Source organism: Pteronotus mesoamericanus, unplaced genomic scaffold (assembly GCF_021234165.1).
Source record: "Pteronotus mesoamericanus isolate MK-2021 breed Mesoamerican mustached bat unplaced genomic scaffold, CSHL_Meso_final contig_82, whole genome shotgun sequence".
Classification (NCBI taxonomy): Eukaryota; Metazoa; Chordata; class Mammalia; order Chiroptera; family Mormoopidae; genus Pteronotus; species Pteronotus mesoamericanus.
In genome coordinates, this window is record NW_026555265.1 from 4,302,042 (window position 1) to 4,328,885 (window position 26,844).

Sequence of the window (26,844 nt, forward strand, 5' to 3'; positions counted from 1 at the left end):
GTTTTTATTTTGAAAGGTTTTGCCTATTCTTGTAATAAATATTTCCTGAGCACCTACTCTGTCTCAGTTACTGTTCCAGATACGGGACTCAGCACTAAACATGCCAGATAAATTTATTCTCATAAATTTATGGTCTCATATTCTCATAAAGTTGTGGTCTAGCAGAGAAATCCAACATTAAAAACTATTAATGCAAATAATTAATTTTAATTATAATTATATGACGCAAAGGGAAAGTTAAGTGTTACGACAATGTAAAACAAAGGAGAACACCTATCCGGTGAAAGAAGGCTTTTCCTGACAGATGGCATTGACGCTTAAAGTTCTAAAATGCGTGGGAAAAACTTACGTGTTCAAAAGGCTTGAGAACTGAATGAGTTTTTTGCTTTTGAAAAAATGAAGAAATGGCTTTTTGGTCTTTAGTGAACAAAATAAAGCTTCAAATAGGCCATGTTACAGACTCGGGGCCTTTCTTTTGAGAGAACTGGGACACACTCAAGTTATTAAAGCTTGGGAGCGATGAGATCGGATCTGCAGCAAATTCCAGGTGTAGCTCCAAGGAGCTTGGTCTCTAATTCTTTGTAATTATACACATTCTAAGAATGGTTATAGTTTTATATTCTGTCTTTAATAAATAGAAAATGGTTTCTTTAGGTATAAAAGAGGAATGGTTGCATTGAGTATAACTTATAGAGGAAAATTCCAAGCAGAAACTTGAGTGACTCCAATTTACTTAAGAAAGCGGGTTCACCAACCAGATCTACTGGTTTCACGTTTAGGCTCTGTCACTTACTACCATGAGCAAGTTACTTAATCTACTGGAGCTTCAGTTTCCTCATCTACAAAATATGTATAAAACATGGGATAATAATGCCACCCTGCTCATGAGGATTAAATGAGTAAATACGTGCAAACACATGAACACTACGAGGAACATACTGTGGACTCAGAGTATTCATAATAGTAGTGGTAGTAATACCTAATACTCTTTTGAGTATTAGAGGGCTGAATATGAATGTCAAATATGTTTCATGTTTTTACATTTTTTTTTTTTTTTTGGAAGGAACAGGTCTTTATTTACAGACTCAGAGCACTTGTGCTCAGGGCCCTCCTTCCCCATGAGACCCAACAATTCCCTTGTTCCCGAAAGGCTATAAGCCAATTTGTAAACAATCTTGATAGTCAAGATTGTTTACAAATTTTTATTCAAAACACAACACAAAGCAAAACACAAAGTAAAGGTCTAAAGCCTAGGGTTTAGACCTTTACTTTGTGTTTTGCTTTGTGTTTTGCTTATTTTATTCAAATTGAGATGTGTTCAGTTTCAGATTATGGTGAGCAGAGCTATTCCCTGTGATAAAATGTGCATCACATTTAATCACCCTTGTTTTAATTCATAATTTCTGATATCAACATTATTTTAAAATGTTTTAAACTCACTTTAGAAACCAACAAAGCATCATGGATGAGCTTCTAAAGCCACCGCAGTATGCTTTCCATATAAATGGACTAAACCTCACTAAAAGTTTTTATTACTACATATTTTCTTCACTTAATATTATGTCTGCTATATAAATGATCAAAACAGTGATTATTATAGATCGAAAATGTCCTCAAATATATTTTTGTTCCAACTTTAATAATTCCTGGTTCACTTTAAAGAAGCTGAAACTCTGTATATTTTTTCTATTATCTGGATCAAGAATCACTGAATATCGAAATTACATATTTGCATTTTCTGCTAAGCCCAGTGCTTCGTTTGTATGTAAAGTGATATAGGTTGATTTCAGAATTGAGACACTCATGGTTATAATTTTGTCATTATTACTAGAAGGGAGTACTTACTGATATCATAGAATTTTAAGTTTGTTTTTTCTTAATTGAGTTCTACACAGTGTAAGTTAGCTATATTTGGATCAAGTTTTAATTTCAATACACTCACAGTTCCTGGCTTTTCAAATACTATGTCTACTATTTGTTGACATTGTGGCCACCTCATCAGCCAACTTTATTTGTCTCACCTGCCTTGTCTGGTGTTGGTTGGGGCTCTCATAAAACTCTCTCCTAGATTATGCAAACTTGGTCCATAAAGGAATCTTGACACTTTGTGTCAGAATATAAAACATTGTGATAAACAACCTGCCTTCTAGGTTTGTGTGTGTTAATTGCTTTACTCTTATGTATCGTTTATTATAAGGTATGAGTGCATTTTACCTCCAAATATTCACTCTTCAGGATCATTTGAACTACAAAAGAAGTAAAATATTTTGCATCTAATAAAATCTGGTTTTGAGAAAAATGTGATGCTAAATACATTCTTGAGATGGAAAGAAGGTACTTTAACTTGACATTATAACACAAATGTCGTCTTGACCTCGAATGGAGCACTTTAAGTCAATTGTGTTTAATTCTAGCATAAAACAAACTATTATTCTTTGAGCGAAGGCAGGTGGTAGAAGACTAAAAAATGACAAGTATTTCTCCCTAAGGCAGTGCTTGTTGAAAAGTCACTATCCTGCTGATATTTGTGGATGAAAATGTAGTAATGTCAGCTAGAGCCTAAACCAATGAATGCCTCGTAAAGGCAGGGTCATGAAGAAAACTGTTTTTCTTTTCCCAGAAGGGGCTTTAGAATGTTCACAAAAGCTCCTCCATGAAACCAAAGGTGAAAGGTTATATAAGCTGAGGAAACTATACAAGCTGAGGAAACTATATATGCTGCCTGAAACATTTTCAATTTCTAGGTTTGGCTAGGCAAATTCGTATAAAGAAAAAAGTTATTTCCTTTAAAGCAGTCTCATGGCACTTTCAAATAGCTTTGCAGGTGAGCATTTTCATTTCTAGAAGAACATTAGAACTGGCCCATTCTTATATTTGATTATCAGAACCAACCTCCCTAGAAGTGACTAAGACCCAGATTGTTTCAGTACCGTGCCAGGGGCAGGCGACTTACATCACCAACTCTGTGTCCAGAGTTCCTTTAAGTTCAGAGGACTCCTTCACGAAAGTAAGGAGTGCTGAAAAATTCAATTCCCTAGCCTCAGAGAGCAGTCATTCAGTGGTTATAAAGATAATTCCTTCTAAATGAAATCTGGGCAAGTAATTATTTCCTGTGACAAGGGAAGTTTTGAATTGAGGCAAATGAATTATGTTACATATCCTAACAGTAACCCCTCCTATCCCTGATTTGTTTCTCATTCTCATTAACCTCTCACCATATATATTGTTGGTTATTGTTGCTGTGTGGCTGTAAATTAGTTATTATAGATAGTAATATCTAGGAAAGAGATTTTCAGAAACACAAATTATATCTAAGTCCCTGTTTCCATTCTACTGATCGGATGACTTGATTGGAGCTCTGTTCTGATGCTAAATTCCTTTATAGGAAGGTAAGTGTACCATCATCTTGAAATAAGTATAAATCCAGGTATTCGACAAGGAAGGGGTATAAAGGACCCATGGACGAAGCCAAGGGGAGAAGGATTGAGGGTGTGAAGTGGGGGTGAGTAGAGTCAGGGAAAGTGGTGGCAGGAAAGTAAAGACAACTGTACTTGAACAATTATTTTTAAAAATGCAAAAATAAATAAAAAGTACGGAGTTTTATTTACAGCAATATATACTGATTATTTCTGTGATGAGAACAAAATTCGGGCCTGTGTCACATTCAGATTTTAAGATCATTAAACAATGTAATCCAGGAAAGACAAATAAAATGGAACCGAAGGGATTGCATTTATAGGACACTTTTAAAGCAGAAAAAACTCTGACCTTTTATATTGTTAATTCTAAGCATCCAAACTGAATTTTAGTGAAGACATAAATCAGAGTCTGTAGAGGCTATGAGAATGCAAAATGGCTTATGGGACGAGGAAATAAAAACAGAACGAGAAAACAAACACTCTTCCTACATTTGGTAATGGTAGCTATACTTGTTTTTTCTTAATGATGAAAGCGAGCAGCTTGAGGTTCAGCCCCTGGGTGTCCCTACACTTATCACACCCGCTGGGGGTGTCAGAGCACCCCCAGGCCCTTCTGTAATTGTCTAGAATATGCTAAGTCTCTGTGACCAAGTTGTGTTTCATCCTTTCTATGGTCAGATCAGCTTGTCTGTAATGAACCTGAATATATTCCAGCTACAAATGTTGGTAACTTTCCTGGGTCAAGGCAGTGAGTCTTCTATTTGAAAGTCGTTTTTTAAGAAATGGAGCATCTGTTTGAATTCATTGGGAATTGCTTCTTTTACTTTTATCAGGTTTACAGTAGATATCGACAAATTGTGGTCATTTTCACCTTTTATATTTTGTGGAAAGAATGTTATCTTTTTCAGATGTCATGGGAGAAATATAAAACATTTTTCAACATTCATTCATTCATTCATTCATTCATTGTCTATAGAGCATGCTAAGATTACTCTGAGATCAAGATACCTAGTGGTTAGAAAGGGACAGTCTACTTCCTATTTCATTTCACATATTCTAATAGTTTTTGTTACAGGAGAAACACATGGGACAGAGGGGACCCCCTTAGAGTTCTGCCAAGGGCAGTTTTTATTTCTGATATGAACGTGTCATGTTCTATTTTCAGAGCCTCTTTTGTCATGGTAAATAGACGTTAAATTAGCATCCCAGTATAATGCAAATTTTCCCCCTCTGTGTTTATAGAATTACTGACGGTAAAGAAGGGGCACAAGTACTGTTCCCTCCACTCCACCAGCTTCATTGCGGTGGAAAATAAAGGACACATATTACGCACATTAACTTGGTACAGAAGCAGTTCCACAGGCATGCGGCGTACCATCACAACAGCCCTGGACTTCGTTTAATGCTCTGCTGTCACCATTTTGGAACTCTTAATAATTTATGAACAAGAGGCCCTGCATTTTCATTTTACAATGAGCCCTGCTAATTATTTTGTGGGTCCTGCCCGTGTAACACTTGTTCTTTCTGGCTGTGTTGGTCTGTCGTCACCTCCAATTGTACACTGTCAACATGTCAACTCTCTCTTCAAATCAAAGAAATAAGCAAATAAACTTTTGTTGTTGTTAACTAAATGTGTTTTGCATTAACCTCTAAAGTACTGTTTCCTTTGGCAAGTTTATGACATTGGTTTTTAATAAAGCTGTGAAAAGTATCCAAGTGGATTTCCCATAACACAGTTCTTTGTTTTGTTTTCAGCTAATTAATTCAAGTTAGTAGTTTGGACTTTATGCTTGTTTTTACTTTATTTTTATTTTTTTTATAGTTATTCCTTGAGCATACTACCTGGCTTATGTTTATTTAAAGTAAAATTTGAGAAAAAATTTAAATTGAAATGTACTTTTCCATTTTTACCGTGGATAGTAAGCAGCTTTTTGCCCAAGCTTTAATCTAGCTTTAAGATATAAATTGAGGCATTTACTTTGGAAGCAAATGCTGTTGTGGTTAAGTAAAATATTTCACCAGGAAATGTATGGAATTAAAAATTATGGCATTCACCTCTAGCTGGTATGGCTCAGTGGATTGAGCACCAGCCTATGAACTAGAAGGGTGAAGGTTCAATTCCTGGGCAAGGCACAAGCCTGGGTTGAGGGCTGGGTCCCCTGTTGGGAGTGTGTGGGAGTCAACTTATAAATGTTTCTCTTGCCCGTGTTTCTCACCCTCTCTTTGTCCCTCCCTTCCCTTCTCTCTAAAAATAAGTAAATAGTTTTTTTTTTTTTAATTATGGAACTCAAAATCATACTATTAATGACTTTTGGGCTTTGGGGCCACCCAATATGTTCAGTCCAGGGGTCTTCTTTGTGCCTTTAAGACAAATGGAGTTTCCATTTGTCTTAAGAGAAGTGCTGAGTGTTTGCTCATTGGCTTTTAAAGCTGGGTCCCAAAACTTGACTCTTTACTCATGTTGAAAGGAAAATTCAAAGGGCCATGTTTCTTTGTTCTCATCCAAGCCCACAATTAGCTGAAGTTCCATTCTGTGTAGCTAGAAGGAGGAGGAAAGGGGTGGCCCAGCAGGCATTTTACTGCTGATGAGAAAGTGCTCCTCTAAGTTTCTTTGTCCTTTTTGTCAGGGATGGCTGCCTCCCTAATTGTACTGCTGTAGGGAAGCGCGTGCCTCTGGGAGCATTATCTGATTCCCACAGGACTCAGAAGTGCTTTGTATATTGACCCTTAACTTGAACACAAATATCTTTTCAATCCCCTTCTCAGGCACTTGCCACATGCTTGGAAACCTAACAACTTTAATGTAGCTAGGGGTGTGGATGCATTTGTATGGGCCTCAGGGTCGGTTTGTTTGTTTGTCTGTTTTTTCCCCTCTAGTTTTCTTACCTACATTTTTGCTGCACTTGTCAATTGGAGAAGCTGAAGGTGGAGGAGAGGAGAGGCATAGGAGCCGTAGAAGTCACAGGGGAGAGAAGCCGAGACAAACAGCTGCTCTTGTCAGCATGGGGATAAGTGTAAAGAGATTAATAGTTATTTGAAGAGCAAATGGGAACGTGGCATTCAGCAGTGGAATGCGAATGTATAAATGTAATGGAACGAGCAGGCGACCGTTAACATTTAGACAGATGCTCTCTGGACTGAATGGAATGGCAGAGTTCGTTTCTTCTCCCCACGTGAAATGAAATACATAAGGCTTAGTAAAATATTTTTATTAAACAGTAGGTTTAATTCATTTTTTAAAAGCATCCATTTCTTTGTGAGCTTTTTCTTCTCTTTTTCTTTGCTTAGTCTGAGGCTCAGAGTCACACAGGGTGGAACAAAAGTAGATTTACAGTTGTGAGTATGTGAAACACAGTTTATTCTTGATTAATTATCAAATTGTCTATATGAGCAACTGTAAACCTTCTCTGTCCTACCCTGTATTTCAACTGAAGGGCCAGACAACTCACTTCTTGATAAAAGAGGTACCACAGTACCACAGACCTGCTACCTTTTTCTTCTTGCTTTCGGTTTGGTCTCCCTCTGTTAACTGGTGGAATCAATGAGGTTTCCACATGTCAGAAGGTTTCACAGAGGGAAAACTGTGCAATAGGCCCCCTTCTGGAAATGTGTCTGATTTGACTCAGGTTTAGGAATGACTTGAATTATCTGATCAGGCTAACAGCTGTGATGGCCTGGGCCGGGCCCTGGGCTCTGAACCGGGAGGTTACATTTCGGAATGTCCATTTTTTGCTTATTAGTCAATGCCTAAGCAAATTGCTTCCCTTCTCTGATAACAATATCATAAAAATGTTTTACAGATTAAATAAGAGATTAGTTCATTGTTTCCATAAACATCTTATTGACTACCTCCTCTGTGCTTAGCTCTGTTCACATAAAGGCATCTGCCAGAAGAGCTACATGAGCTGATGTACTTCTGAATTATATTGAATATAGGATATTAGCCACAACTATGTGGTATTGCTTACACATATTCCATTCTAGAAAAGAGTAAACTGCTAGAAAATTAAAGAACAGATTAAAAATTAGGTTGTGTTTGGAATGCTATATTGCCATGTTACCTTTTAAAATATACAGCTGGCTCTCTAATCCTGCTACCCATGCCCCTCCAGTCTTTATGGAACTAGCCCATGGGGGGAACTCGGGATACCCTGGGACAGAATTTAGAGTTATAAAACTATATAATGTTTATGTCTCATATACCATTATTTGATGCTTAAATCCCCTCAAGAACACGTCTACCCAATGGTCTCTTTCTGAACAGCATGGCAGAAGAGAAAGAAAAAAAAAAGGGGGAGAATAGGAGGTATTCATTTATTTTAAGGAATTCTTAGGCAGCTACTCAGGACTGGGCACTTTTTGCCCTGTTTGTAAATAAGAACATATTCTATTTTCAAATGCACTTGGAAAGACCACAATATCCAAAGGCTGTATATAGGAGCTGTGTGATCTGTGCAGGTCATTACAACACCCAGGCATGCCTGAGACTTCTCTCGTTTCTAATTGTGCAATGCCAATTGGTCATTTTACCTCAATTGTTAGGGAACTGAGGTCGAACTCTGGAATGCGTGTACCAAATGATACCTTTTCAGGAACAATGATCTGCAGTATAACTGGCTAACACTGGGGTTTCTGGGTGTTCTACAGCCACAGTATACAAACCTGGGGCTCCTGAACAGCATGGACCAGCAGATTCAGAACGGCTCCTCATCTACCAGCCCTTACAACACAGACCATGCGCAGAACAGCGTCACGGCGCCCTCGCCTTATGCACAGCCCAGTTCTACCTTTGACGCCCTCTCGCCATCGCCTGCCATCCCGTCCAACACTGACTACCCAGGTCCGCACAGCTTCGACGTGTCCTTCCAACAGTCCAGCACAGCCAAGTCGGCCACCTGGACGGTAAGAGCACCAAGAACCAACAGACAGGCCATTAAACCTGACCTCAGGTACAAGGGCCGTCTTTAACACCATCTCCCTGCCCCCAAAAGATTTCTCTCCCATCAAAGCTGAGAGATCCGTATTGAATGTTGGAAAATTTCTCCCTGTCCTCTGAGGACATTTTGTTTTTGAATCTTTAACACTGAATCAGAGAGACACAAAGTGCCACTTAGTGGGAAAAGCCTCGATCTGGGAACCAAAGCCTTGTATTCTGGCTGGCTCCTAGCAGCTTCAGCCGATGTGTTTGTTCTTGCCTGACTCGTGCTGCTGGGAAGTCCTTTGCGTGAAAGTTTTTTGAAAAATGTAAAGCGTTATGCCAACAAGAATTATCATAATCATAGGATACATGTTTGCAGTCCCCAGAATGTAGGATGGTTACCAGTTTCATTATTTTGAAAAAGTAAACATTAAAGTGTGATTAAAGAAATAAAGAGTAAAGTCATAAACACAGCATCTGTAACAAGAAATTGAAGCCTCATTATCAAGGAAGGCCTACAGTTGTTTATACATGTAGGTTCTATAGCATGAATTATACTATATTGATACATATATTTATTACTTAGAAACTCCCCTCCCCCCAAAAAAAACCCTCTAAAACTGTATATCAGAGTCCTGAATCAGTCCAAAAATATTGTTTTAAAAAAGTTTCTGTATATAACTTTTCTAAGAAAACATGGAAATATTTTCAAAAATTCAAAAGGTACATGAATGTTTAAAGTTTATTTTATAATAGATTACAGTATGAGTAAGACAAAATATAAGGGAGGGGACATATAAGACTAGTTTTAACTGATCAAAGAATGCCCAAGACCAAAGTGGCATGCGTGTTTTTCAAACAACTTAATGTTTTCATGCATTATAGAAATGCTTCCAAATATTGTCATCTTTTGAGAAGTAGCTTTAAAATTATTTTAGCAGGCCCTCCCCCTGCCATCGTTGGCAAATAGGTCTCTTTGGAAAGCATCCTCTTTTTGTGTTATAGTATCTAGCTCACTACAGGCTTTAATCCAATTGAAAAGTGTTTATGAAATAATCTGCATTTGTAACACTGCATTCCAACATAGTTTTACACATGCTCTCATTTTGACCTCATGTCTTTGTGGACTAGGTAGGGCACGTTTTATAACTCCCATTTTACTAGTGAGGAAAGCTGAAAAATGTGGAGGTCAGGTGAGTTCCTTAAGTTACAGAGGCTTTTGTGTAACTGGACCTATTTCTGATTCTGCTCTTCCCCACCAAACTGTGTCCTTTCTTTTTTCACCATTTCACTTCAGGATGTCCCAAGATCATCTAAAAATGTATGTGAGTGCTTTTCTTTCATGGTTTGAGAAGCGGTTCTGTCATGGTTCACATTTCAACCATGATGTCTAAGTATTAGCTTAAAACTTGATCTCTCCTTCATGTGTTATTTATCAATTGCGTCATACTCTTTAGTCTCTTTTATAGTAATAATCCTGGAGATGGACACTAAAGGTGAGTAAACATAGAGTCTATAGGCCTCAAATAAATATGGGTTGATCAGTCAAAGTGATCTCTTGAAAAAGAACCAAATAAGAATGTCATAAATAGAGCCTTGATGTGTTTTAGAATAAGTGTCACCAGTTGGACACTTATAATCACTGTTGTTCAAGACTTTCTTGTTTTGTATACTCAGGCAGAGTCCCACTATATTAAAAGTGAGTGTTTCTGAAGAGATGATGGGTAGATTGGGGCCACTAAATGATTAATCATTTCTCCTTTAAAATGATTTAAGAACTATAGGGATGGAGGTTGATACAGGTACAATATTATATCAGTTTTCCTCACTCTCTCCTTCCTCACTGCTTCCTTATTTAGATATCTCAGGTTTTTTTGTGAGGGGGGTGGTTCAGATTTAACCCAATCCTCTACCATCTTTTATCACAGCCTCTCTCTTACAGAAGTAAATTGTCTCAAAAAAAAAAAGTTTGAAGATTTCTACGCCATATTCCACAACACCTATTTCTTAGGCATTTGTGCACTTTAAAGCAATTTTTCAGAATAAAATACTGTATTTTAAAACTGCCCGCAAACTGGAAGCAGCCGAAGCAGCTGTCTTTAGAAAGAGGCCACACTTACCGCATACTATTCTGCTGATTCTTCAACAAAATCTTTTTAGTATCATTTTATCACTTGTCATCCTTTCATGTTGAGTTTTCTCTTTAATTTCTGGTTTACTTAGAATTACTGCCAAAATATAATTAATATATTTAAAGGATATATGCATTTTTTCTTTGCTTTCTCTATATTTTAAATAACAAATGTGATTGTGTTTCCAGTTTCGTAAAAATATGGTATTTATTTTAAACTTCTTCCAGTGAAATGAAGTGTGATAATGTTGTTCCATATTCTCTATTTCACACACACATATCAACACTGAATTTAGGATTTAGTTTCAGACTTCTTGTGTCTATAATGTAATTGCCACTAGTTATCAAGGCCTACCATTTAATTTAATGGAGTGCTGGTCTAGTATTGTAGCCAGAAATCATCAGTCATAAGATAGCTGACAGAATGATAATTTGGAAATGGCAAGAAACAAAGGTGCAGATTTCAACCCTGAAATTTACTAGCAGCATGTGGAACCTGCCCAAAGAATTCAATCTATTTAAACCTCACTTTCCTCACCTACAAATGGAGATGTTAATACTTTTCTTATCAAAAGGATTATATGACACATGTAGGGGCACCTACCAGCATCTGCTGGACATAGGCACACACAAGTGTTTACTGAGTATGAGTTTGGATCCCTTTGTTTTATGAGTTTGTTATAGTTTTGTTGAGGGTTCGTTTGTACAAGTAATAATTTGAAAGAATACAAGAAAGAATACAAAGCCAAATATCTTCTCTTTTTTTTTCTTAGTGCTTTTGGAACTGTGATAATAATCCACTATTCAAATATATGAATAGATGACACAGGATAATAATGGGCTCTCCCCCAGACAGACAGATTTCGGGCTGGCTGAGCTCCTTTCCTAAGCCTGCCCAAGCAGATGCTAGCTAAGGATGGTCCCTTTTCAGATTTAAGGACCTGTAGACTCCCGGCACTTATTTCTCACTTTTATTTTTGTTTTATTTTTTATCACTCCACTAGGACATTTTTTCATTGCTTTTAGAGAGATAGGAAGGGAGAGAAAGAAAAACATTGATGTGAGAGAGGAACACTGATTGGTTGCCCTCTCATAAATGCCCTGACCTGGGATTGATCCCACAACTTGGGTACGTGCCCTGACCAGGAATTGAACCTTTGATCTTTCAATCCATGGAACAACGCTCCAACCAACTGAGCCACACTGGCCAGGGCTATTTCTCATTTTTAATCTCCCACTTAATTTACAGGGATACCTTCTTTTATTACCTATGTTAAATAAAAGATAACAGTTAAACACACTTTTTAAGGGGTCAGGATATTAATTTGTGGTGGAAAAATACTGTAGGCAGCCTAGACACTCACAATTTGGAGAACTGGCTCTACAAATTGTGGCATATCCATATAGAGAAATATTCTCTAAAAAGAATCCCAAGTACTAATCTGCAATGCTTCTGGCATTGCCAGTGAGGAAAAGATAAGCTTTCTATGACAGCTACTTGAGAATTGAGAGTATTGGTCAGGACACCACTTCTCGGGGCCGAGTGTTTTCTTTTGCTCTTGTGAAGAGGGCTGTTTGTGAATATAGGTCAATCTGTCTTGATTATTAGACTCATATACCTTTGTCAGTTTGAGAGCTGCTGTTTTTTTTTTTCCCTTCTACAACCATTGGCACACTGTATTTTATATGCAAACACTGTGAAAGTCCTCAGAGTAGTCTTTTTCTGTTGTGCTCACTTTGAGATAATGACCTGGCCTTAGGATGTCTGATCACTTTTTGCTACTGAGTTTTTCTTCCTTCATAGACCTCAAGATCTTGGAGAGCAGGCACCCTGACCTAGTGCTCAGCACAATTTCCAACATACAATAAGCCTTTAATAAATATTAAGAAACTTTATTTTCCCCTCATGGCAAAAGGAAACAATTGTATTTCCAAGGAGCGTTCACAATTCTTTCTGATCTGGATTGCTCTCTGTCCATGAATCTGGTCCCTTTTGCCTCCACCCATGATTAATAGAGAGCATTCTTCCCTTGCCCTTCCTAATCATGCCAGCCTCATGTTGTGTTCAGAGCTTTGAAGAATCTGACTTGAGTAAGTAGAGAGTTTAAGGAGGTGGCATTTGAAAGGGGAACAGCCAGTTCCCCAGAGAGTTTCATTGATCCCAGCACATTGGCCTTGCAAGCTTGCTCCTCCTGGCTCCAGGGGAGGGGTGACATGCGTGCCTGTGTCCCACCCTCCCTGTCATCAGGTTACCTGTAATGTAAGACTTCCAGAATAAGGCTGCCAGCTCTGCAGAAATCTAATGCAAGCCAGCCCATTACGTGGCTTTCTGGAATCTTGGGACTCTTAAGGATAGCTCATCAAAGGACATGATGTACAGACACACTTTTCAATGGTGAACATGATTTATCAGCTTCCTTTCACAAAGGAAACACTTCTCTCCTAAGAATTGGAGCCTTTAATTGGAGCTTGAGCTGGACTTATAATTGAGGGGCTGCTAGATTTTACTGGTGAAGGACAGGAGAGAAGTGAGTTGAACTGGGTCCTGCCAGTGATACATCTGTTAATCACAACAAGGTTCTTTTCACTTCTTGCTGTAGCTGTCCTGTAAATCTCCCAACATACATTTAGAAGTGCCTTTTTGTCCCCCTTCTGTGATGAAGGAAGTAGTAAGTTTGAGCATATTCACCTGTTCCCTATGCTGTTTTTTTGTTCATAATATTAAGGAAGAATGTTGTAAATACAGTACTTGGAGACTCTTAGTTATGGTTCATGTTACTTAACAATGTAGCTCTTGACTTTGGATTTACAAATGAATTTCCTTTGTAAGACGTGCTGCAGAGGTGTTGTCCAAAGTCCAGGGCCCAAGAACTTAAATCAGCATGTTTTCCCAAACTTATTTAAATTGATTCTAGATCAATGCACTTGTAATCATTTTAGTTCACCTAATCTATTGTTTATGGCCCTCCCATACAATATTGAGTAATTTTGGAATGCACTGTACAGTTTCTATTTTTAAAAAAATCAATATTGCTTTATGGCATCCAATATTATAGCATTCAATATTTCCTGATTAAAAGGAAATAAATAGCAAATTTAAATAAAGTTGGCTTTTCTTTTTCTATTGTGAGCAGCATAAGAGCAAAACCCCTTTTTGTGTTTTACTCTTTCTCTTGCTCCTCTTCTTTTTCCTCCACTTTTCACTTCCTGCCCTCCGTCCTCTTCTTCTCCTTGTTCGTTACTGTTAGCATTAATAATGGTCAGTTTGGTTTTGTAAATATTACCAGCCACTCAGTACCTTGTTTTTTTCACTATAGCTCCATTTTCCCAGAATGGTGGATTTATATGGGAAAGATCCTGAATCTTTCCTTGGGTATCAATCACCCAAGGAAATGTCCATCGAAAACAGAAATCTGATTGTCAAACCCTTTCTGTTTAACAAGTCACTTTGGTAATAGAGATGGCAAACCTAAATATTAGCGAGGCATAGGAAGATAGCATACATGAGACTAGTGGTGGAATAAGGATGGGGCAAAATGAGCTTATGTGCCCTGCCTAAGCAGGGCTGTCTGCTTTGCAGCCCCAGCCTGTTGTCATGGGGGAAGCAGGCCTGGCGTTAAAAGAGTGATTTTTCAAGAACAGCTAGGAACCTAGATTTGCACATAATATCTCCATATATTTAAGTGATTGTGTTTGTGTGTGTATATATATCATTTTTTTAAGTTGTAAAACACTACAGACCAATCAAAACAACAGGCAGGTTGAATGCCATGCTTATAATATATTTAATGGTGACAAGGGATGGTTACTTAATATTCAAATAAAATGACTGGAAACTATAGCAAGCATCTAAGAAAAAGATTACTAAGAAATATATTCCATTCAGAAATAATAATTCTCTATCCCTTTCAAACATTTTATAGATTACGTTCTTCCTACAAAAACCTAAGGAATACATTGTCAAAGGAGATTTTTCTCAATTTGTTTTCTTGTGGCAAATGACCTCCTTACCATCACATTCCTATAAATTTTTATTTTATAAAAATGATTAATAATATGCAGTACTGGATCCTTTGCATAAAGGATCTTATTTGCTTGTTTCTGTTTTTTATCATTACAGAATATATGGATCTCTGTAATTTAGCTCTAAAATTGGCCAAAGCTATAATTGGAAAAGGGCAGTGAGGTTTAAGGGGGTTCAAATCAATTTTCTGAGCCCATTAACTGATGGCTTGTTTTTAATTGACACATGGAGAGTGTGCCGGAACAAAAACCACCTGAAAATTGAGGTATAAATAGAGAAGAATGTCATAAGAATTTTTTAAGGACTCAAGAAAAACACAGTTTATCATTAAGCTCAACAAACGATCCCCGAAAATCAGTCCTGAATGATGAGGACCATTTTCTGCGGGATTGTTTCTCTAAATGCATTCCCATATGAGCTTTGTACCTTCTTCTGTTTGTCTCCCCCAATGTTTGCCATTTTCAGAGAGTAACCAAGTCTTGCAGAAGTTCCCACCCCTTCTGGTGGAAAAGGGCAGATGTGTTTTCTCATGAAAGGTATCTAGCAATCCTATCATATCATGAGTAACAGCAATTGTGTATGAAATAAATATTCATAGTTTTCTATCAGCAGCAATTAGTATGTCTACTCAGGTCACTAGGACCAGAAGGAGACTTGAGATAATATAGCTTTCTGCCCAACGGCTTCCAACTGTTTGAGGCTAAAGAGTTTATTGTAAAATAGAAAGGAAAAATCTTAAGACTATTTGAAGTCCTGCAGATGTTTTGTAGCCGTGGAATGGTTTTTAGAACAAGGGGTCCTGTAATTAGGCAGACAGAGGCCTAAACATAGTGATCTCAGCAGCTCTCCTGTGGCTTTTAATAACAATTATGGTCCCAGCTTCAGGTCCTTCCCAGCTGAAATTTAAAAGAAAATTGGCGGTAGCCAGAGCCCCAATTCTAATTTATTGTGAGGTGAATTAGAGAGGGATTCTCACTTTACAAATAGAATGAGACTTCTCATTTTAGTTTGAATCTAATAGTGAAGAGTCATGATTTCTTAGTGGAAAAAAAACCCCCTATCATTTGCCATCATAATATTATATTAGAAAGGTCTGAGGAACGGGAACAGAATTCTGATTATTTTACATAGAGTTAATACTGAATTTCCAAGTTCACCAAACAGGCATTCATTCCTTCATGGATTACTCATTTCGCTTTTATTTTTACCTTAGTTTTTATGCTGTTTAACCCGTATCACTAAATCTTGTAAAAATTATAATGAATAAGATGAAGACACCATTTCAAAAGACTTTTTTCTTTGAGTGATTTTCAAGTTGTGTTAAATAAGAAGTCTAATGATTACTTAACAAGAATCCTAATTTGAATTTAAGAAGTCATCTAACAAGCTGGAAAGAGTGTGGCTCATGAAGTAGAATACGGGACTGAGAAGGACAGCTTTGGGGTACTAAGAAGCTGCATGATCTGAGGCAAGTCACTCAGTCTCTGTCCCTCTGTTACATAGGTATTGTAATATGCCAGAGCCTCAAGAAATGTCATTTCATTATAATGTTGATGAGCTGTTATAGGAATTTAACTCTTATTTATATCAATTAGCCTATAGTAAAACTATTTTCTCTGTAAGTCATTTTGCTGCTATTCCAAGAACCTATAGATGATGTTAAGGGTGGACTTACTGTATTTACTTGGCAGGATTGCTGTGAGGCTTAAAGTTTATGAAGTACTTTTGGAGCCTGGGAGAAGAAGCTCTAAAAATATAATATGTTATTATCTTATCCTGGACCTTTATTTTTAGATTTACTTACATGAATACATGAATACAGCATCATATCCATGCTGAAAATTCAGGCAGTTTTCTGAGCTTTTCCATTTACAAGCAGATGTAAGTGAAAAAATAATGATATATAAAAATCCCAAGAAATAATTGAGATTAAAACTTATATGGGTATATATAAACATTTTAATACAAAATAACTTTTATTAAAATATGTTTAATTGGGTCCTGTAACTTTGAATTAGATACTTTTTTTCTTAGAATTTCAATGTTGGTGACATTTTAGCAAATCAATAACAAAGTTGAAATTATGATTATTTTGACTGAGTCACTAGTAGAAAATTTACCTATTTTATTAAAAATGCAAAAAATAAATATGCATATTTATATAAATTAAAATATGTTACCCTATTGGAGTGACAAAAGAGTTAATTTACAATTATAATTTGGGCTGGAAAGATACTTCTTCCTTTTCTCTTCCTCTTTACTTACTTTTCCCTTCTACTCTGTGTTTTGAGATTTTCATGTTTATGAATATATATCCTTAATATTAAACAATGTAAATTACCTCTACCTTTTTTGTTTTTAACTGCTTGGTATTCTTGGAAACATGAAGTTCATTTTCCATAAGGACAATGTTATATTTATGAATTACATTTCTGAGCAAGGGACTGTTACCAAGTAAGTCAAAGATCTGATTCACTCTGTGTCATAAAAGCAAATCTCTGATTACTGTAAATCACTGTTATCATTTTAAAAAGCAAAATTATTCTCATAGTCCTATAAAATTTGCTTAAGTATCTAGTGTGCTTTGACATATGTGTATTAAGTTTAAACATAAAATTTTAAGTTATCTTTATAAACTTGACTTATCAAAAACAGATATGCTATTATAATTAACATTTTAATTAACATTTTGACATGCCAGAATTTTGAAGCGTTTGATGTGTAATAATTTTATATTTCTCAAAACTTTCTCAGGAAATTAGAATGAATACTTATCCAATGTTGCTAAGAATGATACTGGGAAAAAGAAATTCTGTAGAATAGACCATTCCTTCAGTGACTGGATCAATTTTTGAAGATATTAATAAGAATTTCACTTATTAAAAAAAACTGGATCTTATTAAATTTGAAAATAATAGGTTTTGTGTGTGCCTGCCACTGTGCTCTCTACACTGGGTGTGTTGAAAGGATGAAATGCCCCAAAGGCAGCTGGTTACAAGGAGGGCTAGGAGCACTAATGGACCGGGTTCTGTTCCTTTGTTTTGGTGACAGTGAGGTATTTAAGGACATAAGTGTTGTATTAGATACAGGATTGGTGCTGCCTTTAAATACTATCTGTTCAAGTTTATCACCTATACTTACTCTCTAACCTTTCTGTACAAAACCAGAGAAGGAATGAAAAAAGCTCTTGGGAAATAGTGTTCAGTTGATGATTGGGTAAAGCATATTGATCAACAGGTAATTGAGAAGGTATTTTCGTAACAAAAATTGGGAATATTTTCTATACTTCCACAGTTAGAATGAATGCATAGAAAATCTATCATCTATCAAATTGTGAAGACGCTTGGCAAATAACTATTTTAGTCAGTCTATTAAAAATATCATCATTAACCTGTAGGAGTAACCATGGATACCTCATTCATAGGCTTATATTGTTCTTTCATACTCCTCACTGGTAATAGATTATATTTTGTATTTATCTTCAAAGACAAAGATGTCTGAGAATCATCATATTTCACAAACATGAACACATCTGTGAACTTCTTTGGTGTAAAAGCTAGAATGTCAGATGATTGGAAACTTGTGTTTTAGAGAAAGGAAAATGTTTTTACTCAGCAGCAGAACCAGAAGGAAATATAGACTTCTTCTAGTCTAGTTTCCTATTCAAGAAGCAATTAAATACATAGTGATCTGCATAAGTTTTTGTAATGTACTCATATTGCAGAATTGATTTCTTGACTAGCACTCTTTGGTTTTCACTTATAATGCTTTTCTTCACATGAACATTGGAGATAGGTGTTAAAAGGTATAAGAACTGGGAACAATTTTTTAATTTATAATTTTTTTAAAGATTTTATTTATTTTTTAGAGAGAGGGGAAGGGAGGGAGAAAGAGGTAGAGAAGCATCAGTGTGTGGTTGCCTCTCATGCGTTCCCTACTGGGGACCTGGCCTGCAACCCAGGCATGTGCCCCGACTAGAAATTTAACCAGCAACCCTTTGGTTTGAAGGCTGGCACTCAGTCCACTGAACTACACCAGCCGAGGAAGGTTTTGGTTTTTGGTTTTTGGTTTTTTTTCAAATTTAAGTTTTTATAGATTCTCCTCTGAACCCCCACTCAAATATAATTAGCATCTTAGATATTTCAGGAATAAGAATAGGGAAAGGGTAATCAAAAGGAATATGAAAGAGAGGAATTGAAATGCTTAGAAAATAGGGACTGGGTCCTTCTATAAAAGTATAGCATGCTCACTTCAAATGTGTTAGTGGGTGTTATTCTAAGATACTTTTGTAGCTTTGACAGTATATTTTCAAGATATAGACTTCAATCTAGATGAAAACAGCCAAGCCAATTCAAATAGGATATTCAGATTCAATCTAGGATCTTTACTTTCTTGATTACTACATTCTTATAGTTTACTGTAAGTTTTCGCTTCAAAGTATAAGAACATACTCATTTTCTTTGGTTGTCTTCTTAGATGAATTGACTGAGCAATTTCAGAGAAGGAGCAGAAGGGGAACCTCTTACTTTCTTTGGTCTAAAAAAGTCTTGTTCTTTTCTGAGAAGTGTGCATTTTTTTCCCCAAAATAATCCCAATGCTAGGTTATTGTAGACAATGAGTATGATCGATATATCATTCTCTATACGTTCCTAAAGTGCTTAGAAATTTCCAGGAAAGAAGGTTTACATAATTATCTAGCAGTATTTTAGTGAAATAAGGATAAGCAATTAAAATATAAGGTACTTTTTGCATGTGATAGTGATAGTTTTATTTTGGTAAGTGTGGGGCTTGACACCTTAGTTAGTACCATAATGTAATTAGAGCAGTACTTTCATGTAGAAGCATTTTAAAAATTGTAAATATTCTTTCTATCTGTTAGAAGGATTCTTTTATTATGATTACTTTTGATTCTAAACTTTCCTTCCCACTGACTCAGAATATAATTTAACTCACAGAACCTAAACTTGATTCTGACATCGTTTGCCTTTGCACAGAGAATATCCACATATACTCCAAAGAAATGAGCAGAGCTACTTGAATATCTTGTATCAGTGGTCTCAATAGAGGGTCAGTCATGCTCACCACATGGAGAATAAACACTTCAAGACAAAGTTAATTAGAAAGGGGAGGAATTAGAATGGATATATTTTGCCTGTATGCTGCTTACACTGTTAAATGAACAGCGAGAGGGGTTACATCTTCCTAAGACTTCCTTATAAGCATTTCTAAACTAACAGATTTTTCTTTTTTTAAAATGGCTTGAAATTTGTTTTTAAGTTGTTACTTGGACATATGGTTATGTGGCATAGATTTACTTCTAATTTATTGCTTTCTTAATTTGTTTGACATTGGAATTTAGATTTCAGAGACAGACAATTTAGTACTTTGAAACATTTAAGCAGAATAGGGAATTATTTTTTGTAAATTCCTGGTTTAAAATGAAAACATTCTTTCAACTGCTAAATTATAAGAAGATGTAATATAAAGCACATAACCCTGTAAAATGAGAGTTCTTCTAGTACACCTGTTTTAGTACACTTGCAGGAATGAAGGTAACAAATTTTATGACTCTCCTTGTACTCAGCTCCCAAGTATATCCTTGCCTTGTCCTTAAAGCAGGGCTATGGCTCTTTTACTAAAGGACAAACAAAAGTACCTGAAGAGTCAGGGTGATGAGTGGAAAGAATTCAAGTTTCGTGGCCAGATAGACCTGGGGTTGAGTTCCATCTCTCTGTATGGCAAGAAAGTGCCTTAGGTGAGACACTGTCTCTCTAGGGCAGTGTCTAAATGGAATAATATATCTTAGGTAGCAGTGTTATTGGTAGGATTGGATATAGTGAATGAAAACTGCTTCAGACTGCCAACCATGTGCCTGGTAGATGTTGATTTTTATTAGGATGGATCATAATTTAAGGATTATAATTTAGACTAAACCTGTCCCTGCTCACACATTCACCAGGACTGTAATAGGACACCTTCTTTATGGAATAACTCTCCCTTCCAGTGACTAGCCTTCCACTGGGCAGAGGGGATGATAAGTTAGAACAGTACTTTAAATCTTTTACTTCAACAAGGAGCAGAGGGAAATGAATGTCTACCTTGGGCATCCTGAGGGTAAATCTGTAGTGTTCGATAAAAGACATATGATTTCTGGTTTTTGCCCTGTAATATTTGTTTCAATTTTGCATTTCATTATAAATATATAATTTAAATATAAATCTCTCCTCTCCTCATTTTAAAAAATGTCTTTCATACTGAAGTTCCAGGAAGATGTGTAATATTTATCTTATGGCTTTGAGTTATACCCAGGCACACTGCCATGTACACTTCCGTTGTACGAGTACCTTAAACAACTTTTTAAGCACCACACTTCCATATAAATTAATATGCTCTGAAAGAGAGCATAGGTATATTTATTGATTACAGCTGCAGCTCCCAACAGACTAAGACCATACTATGAAATGGTGATACTGTGAATCTGTTGTGCAGATCTCCATCTTTATTGCCAGCTTCCTTGAAAATAGCCACATTCTAATCCTGTTTGGAGAGCCCTGGAGGGCACAATTACCACAAAAGAAGGCGGCCAATTCTAGCTCAGAGTGAAGAATGAATGGTCAGGGTTTTCTAGGGATCGGATGCACTGCCTCTAGTGGTAGTGAGCATTAGGGTACTAGACAGTGTGAAAATAGAGGCAGGCAAGACGCTGACTCAAGTTTTAGATGAGGAAAAGAATTCTGAAGTTCCCTTTGGATGGAAAACTTTGTGCATCCAGAAGAGAAGTTTTTTTGGCTACTGGGAAAGAGGAGGACAATGATTGGCCTACTCTGTGCCAGGCAGTCAGTTAAATGGGGAAGACAGTAGACTTTCCAGACTGCTAATGTGAGCAGATAAAGTGAAAACGCAGAGGCAAGCCTGCTGTGCTCTCCCCAAGACACCAATGCTACTCTCTGGCCTGGAACTGGGCTGTTGTATAGGCAACTGCAGAAAGTAAGGCTCAAAAGGTAGCATGGGGCCAGCCTATGTAGGTTAAGACATATGGATTATACCCCATAGGCCGTGTGCTGACACTGAAGACTTATTGAGCACAGGAATTATCATGTTCAGATCTTACATAAAGCCAGTTAATTAGTAGTATATGGAGGAGGTTAGCTGGAGAGGGATTGGAGTAAGAGAAGCAGTTAGGAAAAGGCCATAGTCGTGCAGACACAGATGATGGGGCTGAACCCTCACTCCGTTATATAGTACACTCAATATGCAAAGGATAGAGATGGGAGACAGCAAGTGTCGGTCACCAAAGTCTCTGCTTCAGGGGGTTGCATAGGAAGGTAAGGAGAAGAAATGGAGACCAGGGAAGGAGCTAACATGATTAACTGCCTTACTAGAGGGAACCTGTTAATAAAGGGCGAGTGGGCAGCCATCGTCTATCTGAGACTTTTGTAAATTACTTTACATCCCTCGCACCTCAGTTTTCTCATCTTTTAAAGGGGGATAAGTGATGTCTAACAACTGGGGTTGTTGTAAAAATCAAATGAGATAGCGAGGGGGAAATGGTTTGCAAACTTGGAAGTCTGTCTACATGCCACCGTTACTGCTTCTTTAGGACAGACACAGCAGAGAGGGCTCAGACTTTCCTACCTTGTAATGTTGCATCTTCATAGTTTCACCTATGTCTAAGCTTAAGGTTCTGGTTGAGTAAGATGATTCATATCCAACCTATTTCAAAGCTTCCTACCATATTCTCTCTAACCCATTGTAATAACAGCAAGAAACCGACTAGTTTGCAAACTCTTGACCCTGCTGCCTTTCCTCTCCTGCTGCGGAGAAACCCAAGTTGTCTCTAGAAGAAAATTCACACTCTTCTCCTGGACTGATAGGAATGGCTGGTGGCAGGGGATAAGGACCTTTTTATAAGGCTCTTCTCGCCACTACTCCTGGAGCCCCTCCTGTCTTCTCCCCTTCTTGCTTCTTCTTTGTTCTGTCCAGAATATGAGCCACATGGAACAAAGACAAAGCAAGGAAAGGATAGGGAATGATAAGAAAAATAGTAAAGGAACTTCCAAACTTAAAGTTTAGTGGTTCTTTTTAGTAAAATGAATCTCTGGAGCTTCTAAATGGGGAGTCATTGTAATACTTCCCTATGCAGACAGTTATGTTATCACTATAGTGGCTGCTATCACTCAGATGACACTGCGCCTCTTTTACATGATTTAATCACAGACACAGTTAACACTGTGCCTAGGTCATGAGCCATACCTCCCAGGGACTGATTTCCCCCTTGAAGCACTGTAAGGGGAGAGGCCCTTGTCAGAATTCTCATGACTGAATCACTGCCATGAGCTAACGTCTCCAGCCTTATGAGTCAGTGCTGGCCCAGGCATCGGTCTTGTAGGTAAGAAAACTGAAGGCACAGGTTAGATTCCCCTATCGTCATCAGTCTACGCAGACGGAAAGCAAACCAAGCCATCATCAGATAGTGGCATTTTTGGTAATCAGACATTTGGTTCTTCTCCTCTTTAAGGATGTAAAATGAACATAAGAGTTTTCTTAAGAGTTAATAATAACAGTTTTAAAATGCTGTGATTTTTGTGTGTGTTTTGTTTTCCTTCAGGCAGAGTAGGCGAAATGATGTGTTTGAGAGACGAATGTTCTTGTAATAGGCAAGAAGCAGCTTGCAGGAGAACATCTGTAACCAGCCCATTCTGTTTAAGATAGGGCCAAGACTTGTTTGTGTTTTGGTGCCTGTTTAAACATGCCTAATTTTTAAAAGATTTATAAAGTTTTAGAGGATTCCCCTTAAAATGAATGTTATTTCTTCTCATAATAAGTATGTGTATTTATAGCCTGATGGTTAAAATGCATACCCTCATTGTGTGTGGGCAATGCCAACATGGACCTAAGTGGTAAAAAATGCCTGCAAACATAGAGCATATATAAAAGTATTAGGAATGTCAAGAATAGTTCATGAGTCTACCTATTAATCTAGTAATACACAAAAAGAAACTGTGCTCTCCAAATGTTTAAATGATCATGATAGAAATTCTGTGCAAAGAATAACAAGAGAAGTATGTAGATATTTGTTCCAAAGTTCTCATAGGTGTTACGGAAAACTTGACCAAAAAGAAATAACAGAAAGTGAGACAGAAGTCAATAAGGAAGAATAAGCTTGAATACTGTCAATATCAATTAAACAGCAGGATTTTTAAATGCCTATATCCCTCTCTGTCCTTTGTCTTTATCATTCATATATCTAATGGGAAATGGCTGTGGGAGAGGTAGTTGAGAAGCCAACTGGTGTTTTTGTTTGTTTTATGCACATTACCTATATACCTTTCTAAATCTATGTACTGTAAGAAGTAGTGATATTTTATGGCAATGATCTACTCCTTGACACACCTTTGGGAGCATGCTATAATGTATAAGGAACCTACAGCGTTCACAAGAAAGATGCATGCTCCCCACTTGTCCTGGAGCCCCTCCTGTCTTTTCCCCTTCTTGCTTCTTCTTTGTTCTGTCCAGAACATGAGCCACATGGAACAAAGACAAAGCAAGGAAAGGATAGGGAATGATAAGAAAAATAGTAAAGGAACTTCCAAACTTAAAGTTTAGTGGTTCTTTTTAGTAAAATGAATCTCTGGAGTTTCTAAAAGGGGAGTCATTGTAATGAAAAATTTCTTGCCCATAAAACCAAATCTTTTCATATTTTCTGAGATATCTGTGAGTATTGTATGCAGCAAGAACAAGCATTGCCCTCTGAGAAATTCTTTGGGAAATTTGGAAGCAGTTTGTCACTGAAATGAATCTGGGTTGATTATATTTGACTTATTTCTTGGAAAAGGAATTCGTTCACCTCCAGAAACTTAATTTCCCTTTTGTTCATACAGATTTTGAAATGACTTTATGGACACCAAAATGTTAAGAGTGGGTCTCTCTAGGAAGTGAGACTATGCGTATTTTTCATTTTAACTATTTTTATATTTCTCTTTTTAACTTTTCTTGGCTCTTCAAGACACATGCAACTGTTACTTGAGGAAATATTAAGAAAATACAGTATGAATCAAATTAATGAAATATAGTATGAAGTACAGAAGTGAATATCTGAGTGAAATACCCCAATAAAAAGATGAAGAGGACCCTTAATCAGTAATTTTAAGAAATACCAGCTATGTGTGAAGCTCAGTAATTGCATGAAAAAGACACTGTTAAAAACGTTTTTCATTGAAATATTTTCAATTTTATTTTCTCCAAAGCTTCAGAATTACTACCCACCCACACTGGGATAATGAAGTGTGCACTTATCAGGGCTTGTATAGGACTCCTCTAACTGTGCTTTGTATATTTTATATCATATGCATGTGTACGCGTGTCCCTAGGTGTCGTTGTTGAAGCTGAGTTGAAGACCCTATATCATTAGGTGTCAGTTGTTAAAATTCACTAAATCGCACCTTTAGTTTCAAAATACATTTCTTGTGCCCCAGAATGTGCCCTTTGAAAGAAAACAGACATAACTCCACAGTTTACTACAAGGGACCAGACCCCTCTGAGACTCAATTTCCTCTTCTTTGAAGTGCAGATAGTCACCCTGGCAAACTGCTGAGAGTTCAAGGTGTGAAGCCTGCAGTCCAATGCCTGCCACTGAGCAGGCCCTTGATAAATCATGCTGGTTATGATCGGAGCTAGACACTGTAGAGTAATCATATTAATAGTTAAGTTAGCCCTTCTTCAAAGAGCTCTCGATCTATCAGGACAAACTGATAAACCTAGCTGTAATTCAGTGTGACAGGTGCTATAATCTGTCTGGAATGTCCCCTACCTACCATCCTCCTTGTCTGCCAGGCAGACTCCAACTCATCCTTTAAAAGTCACTGGAAGCCTTAATTGTAGATGAAGTCTACTTTTCTCATGCCCTGACCCCCAACACACACATACGTGCTCAGGATTTTCTTTTCTTCACTATGCTTTGTTCACATATTCAGAATGACAGTGTATAGCATGCCTGCTCACCTTTACCCTGTGGACTCAGAGGCAATAACTGTCTTTTCATCTTTGTATCTTACTGCTGGCACATAGAATGGGTCTTAACAAATATTTGCCCCCCCCCCCCAAAAAAAAGATTTCTTGTCTGAACAAAGTGTGTTGTAGCACAGAAAACAGACTGATTTACCTTAGTTCCACAGAGGATTTGACATTTCAAGTTGGCTCTTCAAAGAGGATCAGGGTCATGCAATGGGGAAGGAGAGAGAGAGCATTCCAGGTAGAGGATCTGGGTGAGTAAAGGCACGGGGACCTGAGCATGTTGTGGAAGTGTGAGAATAGGACATACTCTGCTATGTCTGGGCCATGCAGTGTTTAGAAGAATGAGAGAGAAGCAGAAATGAGGCCAGAGAGAAGTCCACAGAGCTAGACTGGTAAGGGCTCTGAATCATCCTGAGGGGTTTGGTTCTAATCTTGCAGGCATTAAGGAGACATGGAAGGGCTCTGAGTGGGGAGGACCACAAAATATTCGACTGGGGGAAGATAACTAGGAGCAACATGCAGGTGGAAAGAAGACTAAACTCAGGGAGGCTGATTGGGAGGCTGTTGCAACCACTTAGGTAAGAGGTGAGGGAGAAGGGAAATGGAGGTGAGTGTGAGGTTGGGAGTTAATATGCAGTATGTATTTCAGAGCTAAAAACCTGCTTCCCTTAATCAGGGTTGATTTGTATCATCCTAACATAATATCATTTCCTACACAGTTGTTTTAGAGCTACACCTTACCAGCACTGCAGTAACCAACAAGTCAAATGCTGTATCCCTCAAGTGTTTGGGGAGTTTTGGTTTCTATGCTTTACTTTCTTCTCTTAGGATTAGTCTTGACTATTCATCCTATTGCTTTGAGAGTATACAGCATGCCAGTATATAGACACGGGTCTATAGTTGGCTAGATAAAGGAACATGTTTTCTTCTCTCTGGCTCTGCCTTGCACTGGAAATTTCTGGGAGGAAGTTTTATTGATTAAAGAAAGGAGTGTTTGGGCCAGGAAGCCAGCTACTGACTTGATATCTTTGGCTAGGCCATTCTGAGGCTTTGGGCTTCAGTTTTCTTATCTATGAAATATATTGGACTAAATTCTTAGGACTTCTTCCTGTTTTTTATCTCATATATAAGGATTAACACTTTTGGCCTTTTATTGTGTAAAAAGAATATATCTAACAGTAGCTCAAAGAAAACGGAAGCATCTTTTGCTTTGGAAATAAAAAAAAAAGAATGCTAATAAAAATTACAATGTTATTTTATAAAGTCAGTTAACTAGAAAAATATATTTGTGTTTTGACTAGCGGTTGGTCCTCAGTGAATGTTTAGTGAATTCAACAGT

At 37.3% G+C, this 26,844-nt stretch overlaps 1 protein-coding gene across 4 annotated transcripts in view; it reads left to right on the forward strand.

Moving 5' to 3' along the window:
* The window catches only part of TP63 (tumor protein p63), a 219,811-nt gene that overhangs the window by 138,180 nt on the left and 54,787 nt on the right, over positions 1-26,844 (forward strand). For all 4 annotated transcript variants that reach the window (XM_054585117.1, XM_054585118.1, XM_054585119.1 and 1 more), the window contains exon 4: positions 8,067-8,321. In XM_054585117.1, coding sequence (XP_054441092.1) covers positions 8,067-8,321 — 255 coding nt within the window. The remainder of the gene's footprint in view (positions 1-8,066; positions 8,322-26,844) is intronic.